Source organism: Simochromis diagramma, unplaced genomic scaffold, assembly GCF_900408965.1.
Source record: "Simochromis diagramma unplaced genomic scaffold, fSimDia1.1 OVJJ01000685.1, whole genome shotgun sequence".
NCBI classification, from domain to species: domain Eukaryota; kingdom Metazoa; phylum Chordata; class Actinopteri; order Cichliformes; family Cichlidae; genus Simochromis; species Simochromis diagramma.
The window spans coordinates 18,157,317-18,170,308 of NW_024387477.1; the positions used below are offsets into that span (position 1 = coordinate 18,157,317).

The 12,992-nt window shown below is 44.4% G+C and overlaps 2 protein-coding genes across 9 annotated transcripts in view; one reads left to right on the plus strand and one right to left on the minus strand.

Annotated features, from left to right (window-relative positions):
* Positions 1-41: 41 nt before the first annotated feature.
* shisa3 (shisa family member 3) lies at positions 42-4,130 on the plus strand. 2 transcript variants are annotated; one of them, XR_005693843.1, is made up of 3 exons: positions 42-1,633; positions 2,989-3,775; positions 3,857-4,130. XR_005693843.1 is itself a non-coding variant. In XM_040015860.1 (2 exons), the coding sequence occupies exons 1-2, from the start codon at positions 1,363-1,365 to the stop codon at positions 3,573-3,575; spliced, it is 858 nt and encodes a 285-aa protein (XP_039871794.1). In that variant the 5' UTR covers positions 42-1,362; the 3' UTR covers positions 3,576-4,130. The 2 variants fall into 2 exon arrangements, 1 of the variants encoding a protein (XP_039871794.1); XM_040015860.1 differs by having other exon boundaries at positions 2,989-4,130.
* Positions 4,131-6,129: 1,999 nt separating this feature from the next.
* atp8a1 (ATPase phospholipid transporting 8A1) overlaps positions 6,130-12,992 on the minus strand; it is a 109,852-nt gene continuing 102,989 nt past the window's right edge. For all 7 annotated transcript variants that reach the window (XM_040015849.1, XM_040015851.1, XM_040015847.1 and 4 more), the window contains 2 exons: positions 12,299-12,390; positions 6,130-8,585 (listed from right to left, as the gene is read on the minus strand). In XM_040015849.1, coding sequence (XP_039871783.1) covers positions 8,488-8,585; positions 12,299-12,390 — 190 coding nt within the window. In that variant the 3' untranslated portion in view covers positions 6,130-8,487. The remainder of the gene's footprint in view (positions 8,586-12,298; positions 12,391-12,992) is intronic.

Consider the following 12,992-nt stretch of genomic DNA (forward strand, 5'->3'; position numbering starts at 1 on the left):
GCCTACAATCTGAAAATTTAAAAAAAGAGAGAGAAATAAATAAATAATGAAACAGAATGGAGAAAGGAAGAAAAGGCAGAGGCCATTTTGCTACTGAGCTCAAAGCGCGGGCATAGATGGAAGGAAAATGTTTCCACACATAACCGAACCTGAGGGCAAAAATCAAACAGGCCAAAAGACAATATCAAAGTATTGTTTTTTAAAAATTGAAATGGAAAATTACTAACAAATAAAAACGAATGAGTTTGATAAATGAGAATGTAAAGAAAGCATTATTGGCCTAATCACTGTCCCTGATTTGACCCGACTGCTGATTACAATAAAGAGGTAAGCTGAAGGGCACTGCCAGCCGCACACCTACTCACTGGGAAACAAAATCAGGTGTCTGTGATCATTTTAGTCCCTTCACCTGATGTCCGTCAAAGGCAGGCCAGCAGCTGTCCAACAGCCCACGGGGCTAAAAGTTCGCAGCGCCACGCGGGGGCGCCGCCTCGATACCTTTTAACGGAGCTTTTAATAGACGGACCTGTTTTTCTCTGCTTTTAGCGGAGACTTCTTCTTACTTCTCTCTAATATGAAACAACAGCAGGGCGAACATGGCCGTGATAATTACACGTGAGGTGAATGATAAAATGAGTAAGGCTCGGCAGCTGCTAGAAGCTGCTGGAATAAGAATTAAAACGCTCATCTGTGTGCAGCACTGCAACATAAAATGCTGACGAGCAAAGCTGGAGTCACATGTCTCCGCGTTCACCTGTTTTAAAGCACAGCCGCAGAGTTGGAACACAAGCGTGGCCCAGCTCGTGCGCCTTGTTTGAGCGGCTTTATTGGAATGAAGCGTTTAGAGTCACGCCGGGCTCCCTCTGCACCACGTGATCCCCAACGTCCGGTTAATAGAGGTTGCGTGCGCGCTTAGTCCCCCCCCCCCCCCCCCCAACACCACATCCCCAGCCCCAACCACAAAAACAGCAAAACTGCAGTGAGGTGGGCGCACAACTTCTGCTCACACTTTAACGCACAGGCGCGTTACGGGAGAGATTGGAGCGACACTCCAAAGCAAGTTGTTCAGCATCAGCTGGTCACTGAAGCCCGTTTGAATGAGAGTGAAGTTCCGTAATGAGATTTTTAAAAGAAACCCGGAGAGCATTCAATTAAGGATTCCCCCCCTCTTTGAGCAGCTGCAGACTGAGAGCGATTCCAGCGCTGGGAAGATGACGGTGACCTAACTTCACGTCTTAGGATCCAATCGTTTAGTTTCTTTTTTGGTGAATTAACACAAATGAAAAGTGTGTAAACTTGGACTGAGGCTCTGAGCTGAAGCCCACTGGACGCAGGGAACGTGAACCCCAGCGGCTCGTCGGGATGGTGCGCCTGTTGAGCTGCCTGCTGCTGGGATATCTGACCTGGAATCTCCGGATATCGGATGCTCAGGGAGAGTACTGCCACGGGTGGCTGGACTCAAATGGAAATTATCACGAGGGTTTCCAGTGTCCGGAGGATTTTGACACCATGGACGCCACCGTTTGCTGCGGCTCCTGCGCGCTGCGCTACTGCTGCGCCGCAGCGGACGCACGGCTGGACCAGGGCATCTGCACCAACGACAGGGAGGTGGATAACACCGAGTTTGCAGCGCGTAGGTTCACTGGTTTTAAGCTAATTTAGGTCCAAGATTGTGGTGTCGATTTCCTCGGGTCTTCGTCATGTGCGTAATTTAAGCAAGACCTCAGAAAAATCCAAATTTATTAGAGTTTAATTATTTGAATGGAGAAAAACACACATGACTAAACTCTCAGTTTACTTTATTTAACCCTGTAGTGTTTAAAAGGTAAACACGGAGACGCTGTGAGTGGACTTGCCTATTTAAGTTATAGCGGATCCTCCTAGAGAGGTCAGAGGTCAGCTGAACAATTAAGACAGCACAGAGCACTCAGAGGTTCAGTGCCTTTGCTGAAGGACACTAATGCACTCTGATATGAATTTCAAATATGAAATGAGTATAAAATGCGTTTTGTAAGACCTTTTTCCACTGCAGCTTTCTTATATGAGGTTTACATCCTTTGCTGTTTGAAGCATTAATCTGCCTGAGGCTCCAGGTTCCACCTGCTCTTATCCAGCTCCCTTCAGTTTCCATCACACTCCAAATTATTATCAGTGCAAAGTGGAAACCTGGACACGTTTTCGATGACCCACCCCGCCAGTCACTCCGCTAAAACCTCTTTAAACAAATTCCTGTCAAAAATTTGTAAGCAGAAATTAGTTGGAAATTTGATCAAGCGGCGCAGGTTTGCAGTCCAGGAATGTTTTGAAGAGTAACCCTTCTCACACAGACAGGTCTATTATGCTGCCCAGAAATAAAGCACATTAGCTTTGACAGCTCACTAATTTCTAAACTAAAGTAATCACAACATCAGGAGACGGCGAGTCCTTTCTGTGGCTTCTTTGTGAGGCGTTTGAGTGTTAGACTGACCTGCTGTTGGGGGAGTTTTTATCAGTTTTCTTTAAATTTCCCCAACGGATAAGCTTATAAGCCTTTAATTGAGTGGATCGTATGCTCACAATTTCCCAGTTTTCCCATTTAAAAATAAATAAACACTAATGTGGATTTCTTTGGTGAAAAGGCTTCATGAAGCGTAACTTGAGATGTTTGTGTTTTCAGCAGGAATGTGACTTTTGTTTGTTCGTAACGTTGTGGAGAACCTAAAAGAGATGTCATGATTAGAAACGTTTAGCACAATTTTTCCCACTATTAACAGCTACAGTCATGCTTCTTAGTTTATCACAAGGTAAGACTTTATGTGAAACTTATAAGGACTTTGTAATGGAGCTGCTAACTTTATTTACTCTTATGCAAACATTTTGAGGCTGGTGTATGCACATTTCATAGTAAGTTAAACCCAAATAAGCTGATGTCACTGATGAAATGTATGATAAATGGTTTAATATTACAGATTTGTTTTTTAAAAATTGCCCGTGTTTCCTTCCCCACAGAGCCCATCTACGTGCCCTTCCTGATGGTGGGGAGCATCTTCATCGCCTTTATCATAGTTGGCTCACTGGTGGCTGTCTACTGCTGCACGTGTCTCAGGCCCAAGCAGCCGACCCAGCAGCCCATTCGCTTCTCTTTACGCAGCTGCCAGGGGGAAACGATCCCCATGATCCTTACCACGGCTCCCCCAAGCCTGCGAGCCCCATCGCGGCAATCCAGCACGGCTACCACCAGCTCCAGTTCAGCCGGAGGAGGTAGCTCCATGCGGAGGTTTTCTCTCGGAGGTCAGGGGCAGCAGCAGCATGGCTGCCTGGTATCAGCCACTGTCTCATCGTCAGCCTCCACTCCCACCCAGACCCCACAGACTCTTCTTCCACCTCCCCCTTACACATCCCCACCAGCACCCATGGCAGGAGGGATCCAGCACCCGCTGCCTTCATCCCACACCCAGTTGCAGCTCCATCAGCCCCCGATGGCCACTCACTCGTCCCAGAACACCAGCTTCCTTCTTCCCCAGCAGTACTTCTTCCCTCTGCAGCCTGACGCCTTCGCGGCAACCAAGGGCTTCGCTGACTTTGGACAGAGCTGACAGGGCTCTCAGCACGGGAAATAGAGGATTACACAATTTTTAGTGGGCAGGATGCGACCTGTCACAGACAGAAACACGCCAGACAAGGCTGGTGCCAGAGAAGCTATGCATGAGGCCCGGCCAATTGGCCGCAGAGCGAGTTGCTGGAGGGTAGGCACAAAGCGTGACAGAGCTGCTGTGGTTGACCAGCATGGCCCGAGGTACTCCCTGTCTGCAGCACAGGACACATCAGCAGATCTGACACCATTTGTAAAATGTATGCACTTTTACTTTGTGAACAGATCTCCATGGTTTCCATTTGTTGACGTTTCAAGATGGAAATGTATCAGCGATCTTCCTGAAAAACAGATGTTGCCGTCACCAGATTCTGCTAAGCATTAACAGAGGTATAACAGATGTGGGAAACCAGAGAATTCCTTTTTCTGACAATCGGAAGGACTTGGGAATGAGAGACGTTTTATTTTGGAGGAAATGTTATGTTATATAAAGGATTTTACAGCTCTTCTGATTGATTGATTGCTTAAACTTCAGCAAATAAATGTTGTCTCATAGTAACTTGTGTGCTGTTTGATGTAAAGCGTATTAAGTAACAGTTTTGTCCAGAAAGACGGGGCTTCATCATCATCATCATCATCACTGAGACAAAAAGGAAACCGGAGAGGTCAGGCCGGCACATCATCTCCCTACCTGTCGCTCATTCTCGCGCCAGACTTCACAGCAGGAATGCAGCGCTGAGATCAGTCATTGTCAGTGCTCAATGAGCATGGCGTGGTCACAGTGTTAAAAACAACTCACCCCAGAAATAGAGGTTTGGGTTGCACCAGCAGGTATGGCAAAACCTCCACAAAGACTGCTCTGTTACCCGGCTACCTGACTGTGAAACACACTTGGCAACCGGTTTGTCACGAAACCCGAAAGCTGTTCGGCTTCAGGATGTTTGCTGCTGCGTTCAGGTATCCGTTAAGTCTTTTATCACAGAATACGGCTCTCATGAATAACGTCTGTCGGAGTGTTACCTCCATCCTGTCTTGTTTGAACTTGCAGCTGTCAGTTCAAACCTCTGTGTCACCTTCTGCTTATGAAAGGAAAACAGAAGTCGCGAACATGTTTTCATGATATTTCCTAAACCTTTTGGATACATCGAATCCTCTGTTTTTGCCAGGCTCAGAAAAGTTTCCGACTTCTTTTCCAAGTTATCCTTGAAGGTAGGAACCCAATTCTCCACACAGTGAATGTTTTTATTTAAAACAATCGTGTGGATTTTATAACAATTCAAGTTTTGTATTTGTTCTCAGGGCCTAAACTTTTGAATCCTCTGACTTTTTTTTTTAAACCACCAGACTTCTGTAGATCTTTGTAGACTTCTGCTTTACTGTATTTTTAACAGATGCACCACAAATACAGTTAAAATTACAGATATCGCCATTAAACTTGTCCAAGCATATACAAGTAATCCCTGGCTCTGTATGATGTTTTGAGAGGGGATTTTCTTAATCCTTTAACAACTGTACAATACGTTTTTAAGCAATAAATCACAATTAACAGAAATATATTCAAAGTATTTTTAATTAATTTAAAATAATGAGGGTTTAATAAACACTCCATCTTCAAAAGATTAGAATTTCTTGGCATTTATTTCATGGTTCAGGCTTTAAAGGGTTAATATTGGCATCTCCAGTCGGCAGCATCCCAACCCACCTGCTACTCAAACCTATTTGAGAAAACTGGCTTTCAGTCGTGTAAACTGAGGGGTTACCCTCCAGTATAAGATACATAAAGAGCATTTTAAACAATGAAACATGTAAAGTCACTCCAGTAGAGTCTAGTAGAGTCTAGTAGAGTCCTGGTGTCGATAGCAGTTGTACAGAAAATGTAGAAAAAAGCAGCTGCTCAAAAAACCCTCTTCTGAATGTAATAAAATCACACTTGCTCCCACCACCAGTAACCACAGGTGTCACCTCATCAACCAACAGCAAAAGCTTGCACTCTCCAGCTTGAAAAAATAATTATAGTTCAGATGTACCCGGTATTTATTTCATTACCTAATCTCCCCACACTAATGTTTTATTTATTTGTTTGTTTTTCAGTCTGTAAAATATCTGCAAATAGCAAAGCAGTCACAGAAATGAAGGCTTAGGCCGGCGTCTTAAAACGCTTCCAATGATCATCGTGCAAAAATGCAACGATATCCTGTTACAGTTTACAATAATAAACCCACATTTAGAAGCTGTAACCAGAGAATTGTTAGTGTTTATGTATAAAAAAATGTTCTGTCAATCAACTAATGACGGGAAGTTTTTGGACCTTGATTATAACAATAAGAATTTGAAAAGCCAAACAGGACTTAGCCTGTGTGGGATCACACGAGAAGTTCGAGTAAACCCCGCAATCATAACAAATGAGAAGTCTATTGATATCATTTGTTTGTCGTGCTCGCAGGCCGATGGCCGTCCCTCCTTTTCCTGTTTGGATTTTCTCTCCAGTTTGTCGCCACACACGCTGATTACAAATTTGCAAATAACACAAAAGCAATAACAGACTTCCACATTGTTCGTCAGTGATTGTAAAGTTTATTTCAGTAGTCCTTCGTGGCAGTAAAGACAACACTTATAAGTTTGCAGTCCCAACATGCAGAACAATCATCGAACAAAAAGACAGAAAGGAAACGAATCATCGAAAAGAAAAGTTAGAAGGTGCGCCTTTTTTGTTTCCGCTTTTGTAAAGTGATCAACACTTGAGGGAGAAGTAAAGTAGTACGGTTAACACTTCGGAGAACAGTTTTTGTTTTCCATTCATGCAGCCCACGACCTTCACAGACAACGACGTGTGTTTTATGTTTTCTGGGAAGAAAAGAAAGAGAAGAAAGCAAAAGTCCAAACCTTCCACAACGACGACAACCACATTCTGCTGTTTGGAAAGTTTCTGACAAGATGACAGCCGATTAAGTTTTCACGCCAAAGACCAGCAGAGAAAAATAATCAGAAACACAAAACACAAATGAGCTTTCCTGTAAAGCAGGAGGTACACTGCGTGGAAAAAAGGTCACAAACGTGTACACTCAAGAGAAATCTACACCGAAACCAGAAAATACCAGATATCCACAACTGGAAAGGTACATCGAGTGCATTGTGCAAACATCTGTCGAAGCGAGCGGTGCGTCAGAAACTCTCACAGTCGAGGTCGAGCGTTTCACCGCGGACACCCGCACGCCGGCAGCCTCGCGTTCCCATACAGGCCATGCATCGGCACACGTTAGTACACCATAGCTATACCTGGAGTCGTGCAGACGGACAACTTGAGCAAGCGTCACTACACACACGCGCGCACACAAATATACAATAAAAGAAACACACCAGGAGGACTGAGGTGCCAGAAACCTCCCAGTCTTTCATAGAGGACACAGACATGCAGTGCATACACAGAAATTATCCACAGTAGAGGTACACACACACACGCACCCACACACACTCGTACGGCACATGCACATGCAAGCAAAAACCGACACACACGTATACACACACTCGCACCATCAGAAATCTGATCTCCCATAGGGAGAAGAAAGCAATCACACAGACATTAGTCAATTATAAATAAATCAAGCTGTAACAATATTAATATTAATAATAACAAGACATTTAAGAAAGCTCGGTTTCCTCGTCACGTCTAATCTAGCCCGCCATCAGAGGAAGAAAAAACGAAACGTTACAGACGATTCATTACAAAGCCGGTCGATGCAAAATTCATACGTCTCCAATATAAAAATACAAATCCACAAAATAACTATAGAGACAGAGCAGTTTTGATACTGTCGTGGAGTTTCCTGGCTAATCTCTCTCTCTCTCTCTCCCTTAAGCTAATGGCACTTATGTTAGAGGGATAAAATCTCCATTTGAAGGGAACCACTGCTGCCACTGTAAGCTTCAACGAAAAACCCATCAGAGAGCCTCCTCTTCACCTCTGCAGGAACAAATCTGTAGTTTTCACATTGTAGGAGTGCAATTCTGTGGTGGGGAGACAGTAGGTGTGTGTGCGGCGCACTGGTCTAAGCGATCTTTTTCTTCTAAGAGGGAACAGTTTGACGTAGGCACCGTTGTGATTGTTGAAACGGGAGCGGATGCGTGGAATGCAATTTTAAGTCGAGAGCAATACGTCTGCTGCGAAAACGGTGGACACAGGACTACGGTAGGTTGCAGGAGGCAACTTCTTCAGAAAAAACAAATAAATGAAGAGGCAAGAACGAGGCACAGTATCTACATGTGTATAAAATGCATTTGAAAAGAAACCGACGGAAAGAAAAGGCATAATAAAATGTAAGGCTTCACACAACAGATGCTTCCTCGAGTGCAAAAACAAAACGAACATGTCCAAACATCTGCTCTGATGTGGTCTGTGTCGCGCTGGACACACACAGGAGTTTAATTACATTTGCTTTAACGTTTTTTCTCAGATTCACTAGTACTTGGACGATTGTATATACGACTGCTCTTTGGCAATCTTTCACGAGTGCAAAAGCGTCTGAAACCAATCGCTGCCCGGTGTTTGATTTCGATTTACTAAAAGGATTTTTAGGCTTTTGGCTCAAATCAACAGAAAGGAGACAAACGAACAGTGAAGAACTTCAGACCACAGACTGCTAAGAAAGCACAGTGCTCGTATCATGTCTGCGCGACACACAACTACAGCTGACAGTGAACGTGACTTGTTTTGTTCCTTGTTTTTTTCTTTTAAATCCCTTTTTCCCCAAAGACGACACAATGTCCCTTTCTTCTGTCTCTTTCCAAACCCCCCTTCCCCTCAGCGCCGGAGGCACACGCACACACCACCGCTTCTCCCCGTCAAGCTTCAAATATCGCCACTGGAAACGGCCGCCGTGGCTCCGAGCAGGCCGGCCGTGAACAAGAAGGCCGACGCCTCACCACGTGTTGGTCCTCTGCTTGGTGGTGTCGTACGCTCGGATGACCTCGGACTGAGACACCACTCCGTTCTCATCTTGAGAGAAGGCGTAGCCATCTGTGAACATAATGAATAAAATTCAAACAAAGGCTGTACAGATCAGTAATTCATTGAATTAAAAAATATATATACATAAAAAAAACACACATATGAGACACATGAATCAACAGAATAGTCTTAAAATTTGGGAAATATGCTTATGGTTGCTTTCTTGCTGAAAATCAGTACGGGCCTCACGTCTGCATTGTTAGCTTGGCTACAATCAATATCGACTTAAAGTGATGTTAGATCCTGATGAAGATGCTGGCTTTTATCAATCTGATAACCAAACAAAAAGAAAACCAACTCTCCTGCCCCGTGGAACATACAAGCACACACACCTAGAAACTACTTGCTGTAACCTGACAACCACAGACTTCAAGGCAAAATGGTTTTTCCCTGACTGGTTGGCAAGTGGTTGCTAGAAGGTATTGGCAGTTGCTAAGGGAAACTGTTTGCAAAGAGATATACAGCCCAAAATTAAAAACTTCCTTGTGTTTGCTTTGATTGCTAACAGTTTGTCCCAGGTCCTGTCAGCTTGTATGGAAGACCCTGCTTTCTCTGCAATCACGTGCCAACTACTCAATCAACTTCCAGCTGGTAATGAAACTTGAAAAATGCAGATAAAGGTGACCCCTGCAATCTGTTCCAACCTGTGTTTGCCACAGGGTTGGAACATTGGTCTCTGTGTGACCAAGGCCCAACGACATGACATCTGACCTGTCTGCCAGGCAAGCTTTGGATCCTGTTTGCAGTCTTTATGCTGAGTTAAGAAGCTTCTGGCTGTAGCCAGCTCCAATTTGAGCTTCTCTCACATTAGAGTCACTGTGGTAAATATCTGTTTAGATTTCTGCAAGGCACGATAAACAGTTTCTAAGTTGTTTCCTACGTTGTGACCAGGAACCTCTGGAAACCTCCAGGGCTGAAAATGAAGTCAGCTGCTGTTCTAAACTCAAACGCGAATCATTCCTCTTAAACGGCCCAAATTTATAGCCTGTTAACAGGAAAGTATTCACAGGGCTCCACTTGTTCCACATTTTGTCACATTATAGCCTCATTCCAAAAAAGGATCATTTTCACCTCAAAATTCTACACGCAATCCAAAACGATGCAGTGAAATAAAGTTTGCCCTGAAATTCTTGAAATGTTTTTAAGCTAAAAGGCAAAAACGTAACATGTATATAAGCATGCACAGCCTTTGCCATGGCACTCAAGATTACATCAGGTGTATCTTGTTTGCACTGATCATCTCTCAGATGTTTCTACAACTTGACTGAAGACCACCTGTGGTAAATTCAGTTGATTGAACATGATTTGGAAATGCACACGTCTGTCTATAATATATACAATCATAGTGGATAGTCCATATCAGAGCACAAAGCAAGCTATAAAGTCCAAGGAATTGTTTGTACATCCTAAGACAGGATTGCATTGAGGCTGGGACACTTCCTAGAGCTGGCCCCTCGGCCAATGTGAACGAGCAGAAGGGCTTTAGCCAGACCAATGTGGTTGCTCCGAAAGAGCTCCAGCATTGCTGTGTGGAGAGAAAAGAACCTTCCACAAGAAAAAACCAGAACTCCACCAACCAGGACTTTGCCAAATGATGGACTCTCAGACCATTAGAAGCAAATTCTCTGGTCTGATGAAACAATGATTGAACTCTATGGCCTGAATGCCAAGCGCCATGTCCGGAGGAAACCTGGCACCGCTCATCACCTAGCCAATACCGTCCTTACAGGGAAGCATGGTGGTGGCAGCATCATGCTGTGAGGACCAGTCAGGATTGAGGGGAAGATCAATACAGCAATGTACAGAGACGTCCTTGATGATAACCTGCTCCAGAGCACTGTGGACCTGGGACTGGGATGAAGGTTCATCTTTCAACCAGACAAAGACCCTGAGCACAAAGCCAAGACTGCAATGTGGCTTTGGGACCCCTCTGTGAATGTCCGAGCATCTCTGGATCTCAAAGAAGTTACGAGAGCTTACAAAGTTCTGCAAAAAAGAATGAATCCATTTAAGGTTGTACCATGTCAAAATGTGGAAGCGCTGTGAATACTTTCAGGATGCACTATATATTTTCCACTTTGACATTACAACGGTGCTGGAGGTGAATCTTTAGAGAACTCACCCATCTAAAATTACAGTGAGGTGAGGGTGAAGCACTCTGCTCGGTCTCCTCACCACTAATTGTCCCTAAACTCAAACTTGACCGTGTTTAACGCAATTCTGACAATTTGCCTTTTCAAAAACCAACATAACGACCAAAATGCCAAAATGAAGGCCTCAGTAGGGGACTAGTGGGTGGCGTCACGGTGGCTACGTCCACTGTGCAGCAGCTGGAAATAGTTTACTGATGAATTAAAAAGCACAATGCCTTGATGGTTGTCAGCAACAGGCACCAAGTGAAGAGACAGATATGAGAGCTGCCACAAGCTTCAAATAAGCACATTTCCCACAACGTCAGACTTAAAATTAATCACGTGACAAAAAGGAAACACGGGATGAGAATTTACATCTCCCCCAAAAGTTTTATCCTCTGCGTAAAAGCAGCACTGTGCTAAACTCTCCTACAGGATCTCCTCTGACCTCTGATCCCTGACTCACCTTCAGGTGTCAAATGACCCGCTCAGTACCTGGAGGCCAGCGGGAAAGTTCAAAGGAACCCGCTGTGACGAGTGCATAGTGGGGTGGGGGAGGAATAACATTTCATCATTTCATCGTTATCTCACTCTACTGAGCTACTGAGGACACACGAAGGCACACGAGGGGCGGGACAGGAAGTACAGAACGAAAAGGAAGAAGAGCGGTGTCTATCGGGAAGCTACGGAGGGGCAGGAGGTGTAAACAGGGCGAGGTTTGATTAATGAATTTAAAAAGGTATCACACAACAACGGTCTCATCCCCACCTATGAGACAAACAAAAAACAAACTGATCAGACAAAAGACAGAAAAGAACAAAACACAAACCCACACTTAGAGAGTCACTGCAAATCTGCCACACCAGTTTCTGGTACTTTTTCATTATCATCCGTTTTCTGCCTCTTATCCGGCTTTTCCAATACCGTAAAATTTCAAAATAGTTAAAAAATCTTAAGCACCACGTAAACAGGCTTTTTGTGGGTCGGTAAGACGGTGTGATGAATTTTCACCGTCATTACCACCTGATATTTGGATAATTCAGGCATGTGAATTCAGTCTTGAAGCGCACGGGCTTCAAGGTCAACGTCAGCTGAGTTTACTTCTATAGATATGTTAATGTTGACTTACTGTTCATGTCCAGCATAAGAGAAACAAATACACTGAACTGAAGCCATGAATCTGTAAATCAATAGCAGACTAACAGCTACTTTTAAATGGCAACTTCACTAATAGCTTTTCAGATGATTGAAAAAAGAAGTGACATTTAATATTATGCGCAGTTCAACTCAACTGGAAAACAAGTTTAATTCAAGACATCGGGAACGTTGGGGCCATTTGCAGGCAGGATTACTGATCTGCACCTGGTTACACTACATGTGAAAAGAAGTGGAAAGAGCAGAGTGTTGCTGTGTCCCAATGGATGAAAGAGAAGACACTCTGGAGATGTAGCATGTGTCAGAGGAGGAATTATGAACTGTGATCTGTCCTACCTGACAGAGAACATATTTGGGAGGAAATAAATCTAAGCTAGCTCGAGTAAGGATGAGAAAGAACGAAGCAAAGAAAGAAAAGGTTTGAGGGTAACTTACGGAGCAGGTTCTGCTGCATGGAGTCAGACCGGTACAGACTCACTGTGCTCTTCTTGAAGACGTTCTTCAGGAGCTGGGCTCTCTCTGTCAAACTACACACACACAGAGCAATATTCAGTGTGTTAGCAGCCTGCTGAGCACCACAGGCAGATTTAATGACCCATACATCAAGGCTGTCCAAGCCCCTCCAGAGTGCAGGGACCTGCCAACTGCTATACCTGCTGGTACAAACACCATGTAGGGAAACATTGCTGTGCAGACGCAGAAAGAAGAACAAAGCGATTTTGTGAGAGGAATATCTGAAGCAGCAGCTTGGCCAAAAGGCATTCCTGTACAGCTAACAAATGTTTGCAACAACAGATGTCTGCGTGTGCACGCACGTGGCTGCCTACAAGCATTACGTGCAAAAGTTCATTTATATATTTGAGCGGTTATCACTATACGTTTGCTTCTGTACGCATCCGGATGTGTGTGTCTGCAGCCTGCTGGGTCTGGGATAGCGTCCAGGCAGGAGGATCGCTTTCAGTCAGCCACAGATCTCACACTGATCTGCTCTGTGTTGCTGGCTGCTGCCGGACTCAGGCCCCAGAGAGAGCAGAGCGGACCTGCTTCAGCTGATACAAAATATAATGTATGGCTTTAATATAGCAGGACCGTTGTTCGAAAATGAGACATTCAGTATTTGGGTGGGGGG

Excerpts from the sequence above, each read along its gene's own strand:
- shisa3 (XM_040015860.1), top strand. The coding sequence starts at position 1,363 with ATGGTGCGCCTGTTGAGCTGCCTGCTGCTGGGATATCTGACCTGGAAT. Across the intron at positions 1,634-2,988 it reads TAACACCGAGTTTGCAGCGC|AGCCCATCTACGTGCCCTTC; the intron begins GTAGGTTCACTG and ends CCTTCCCCACAG.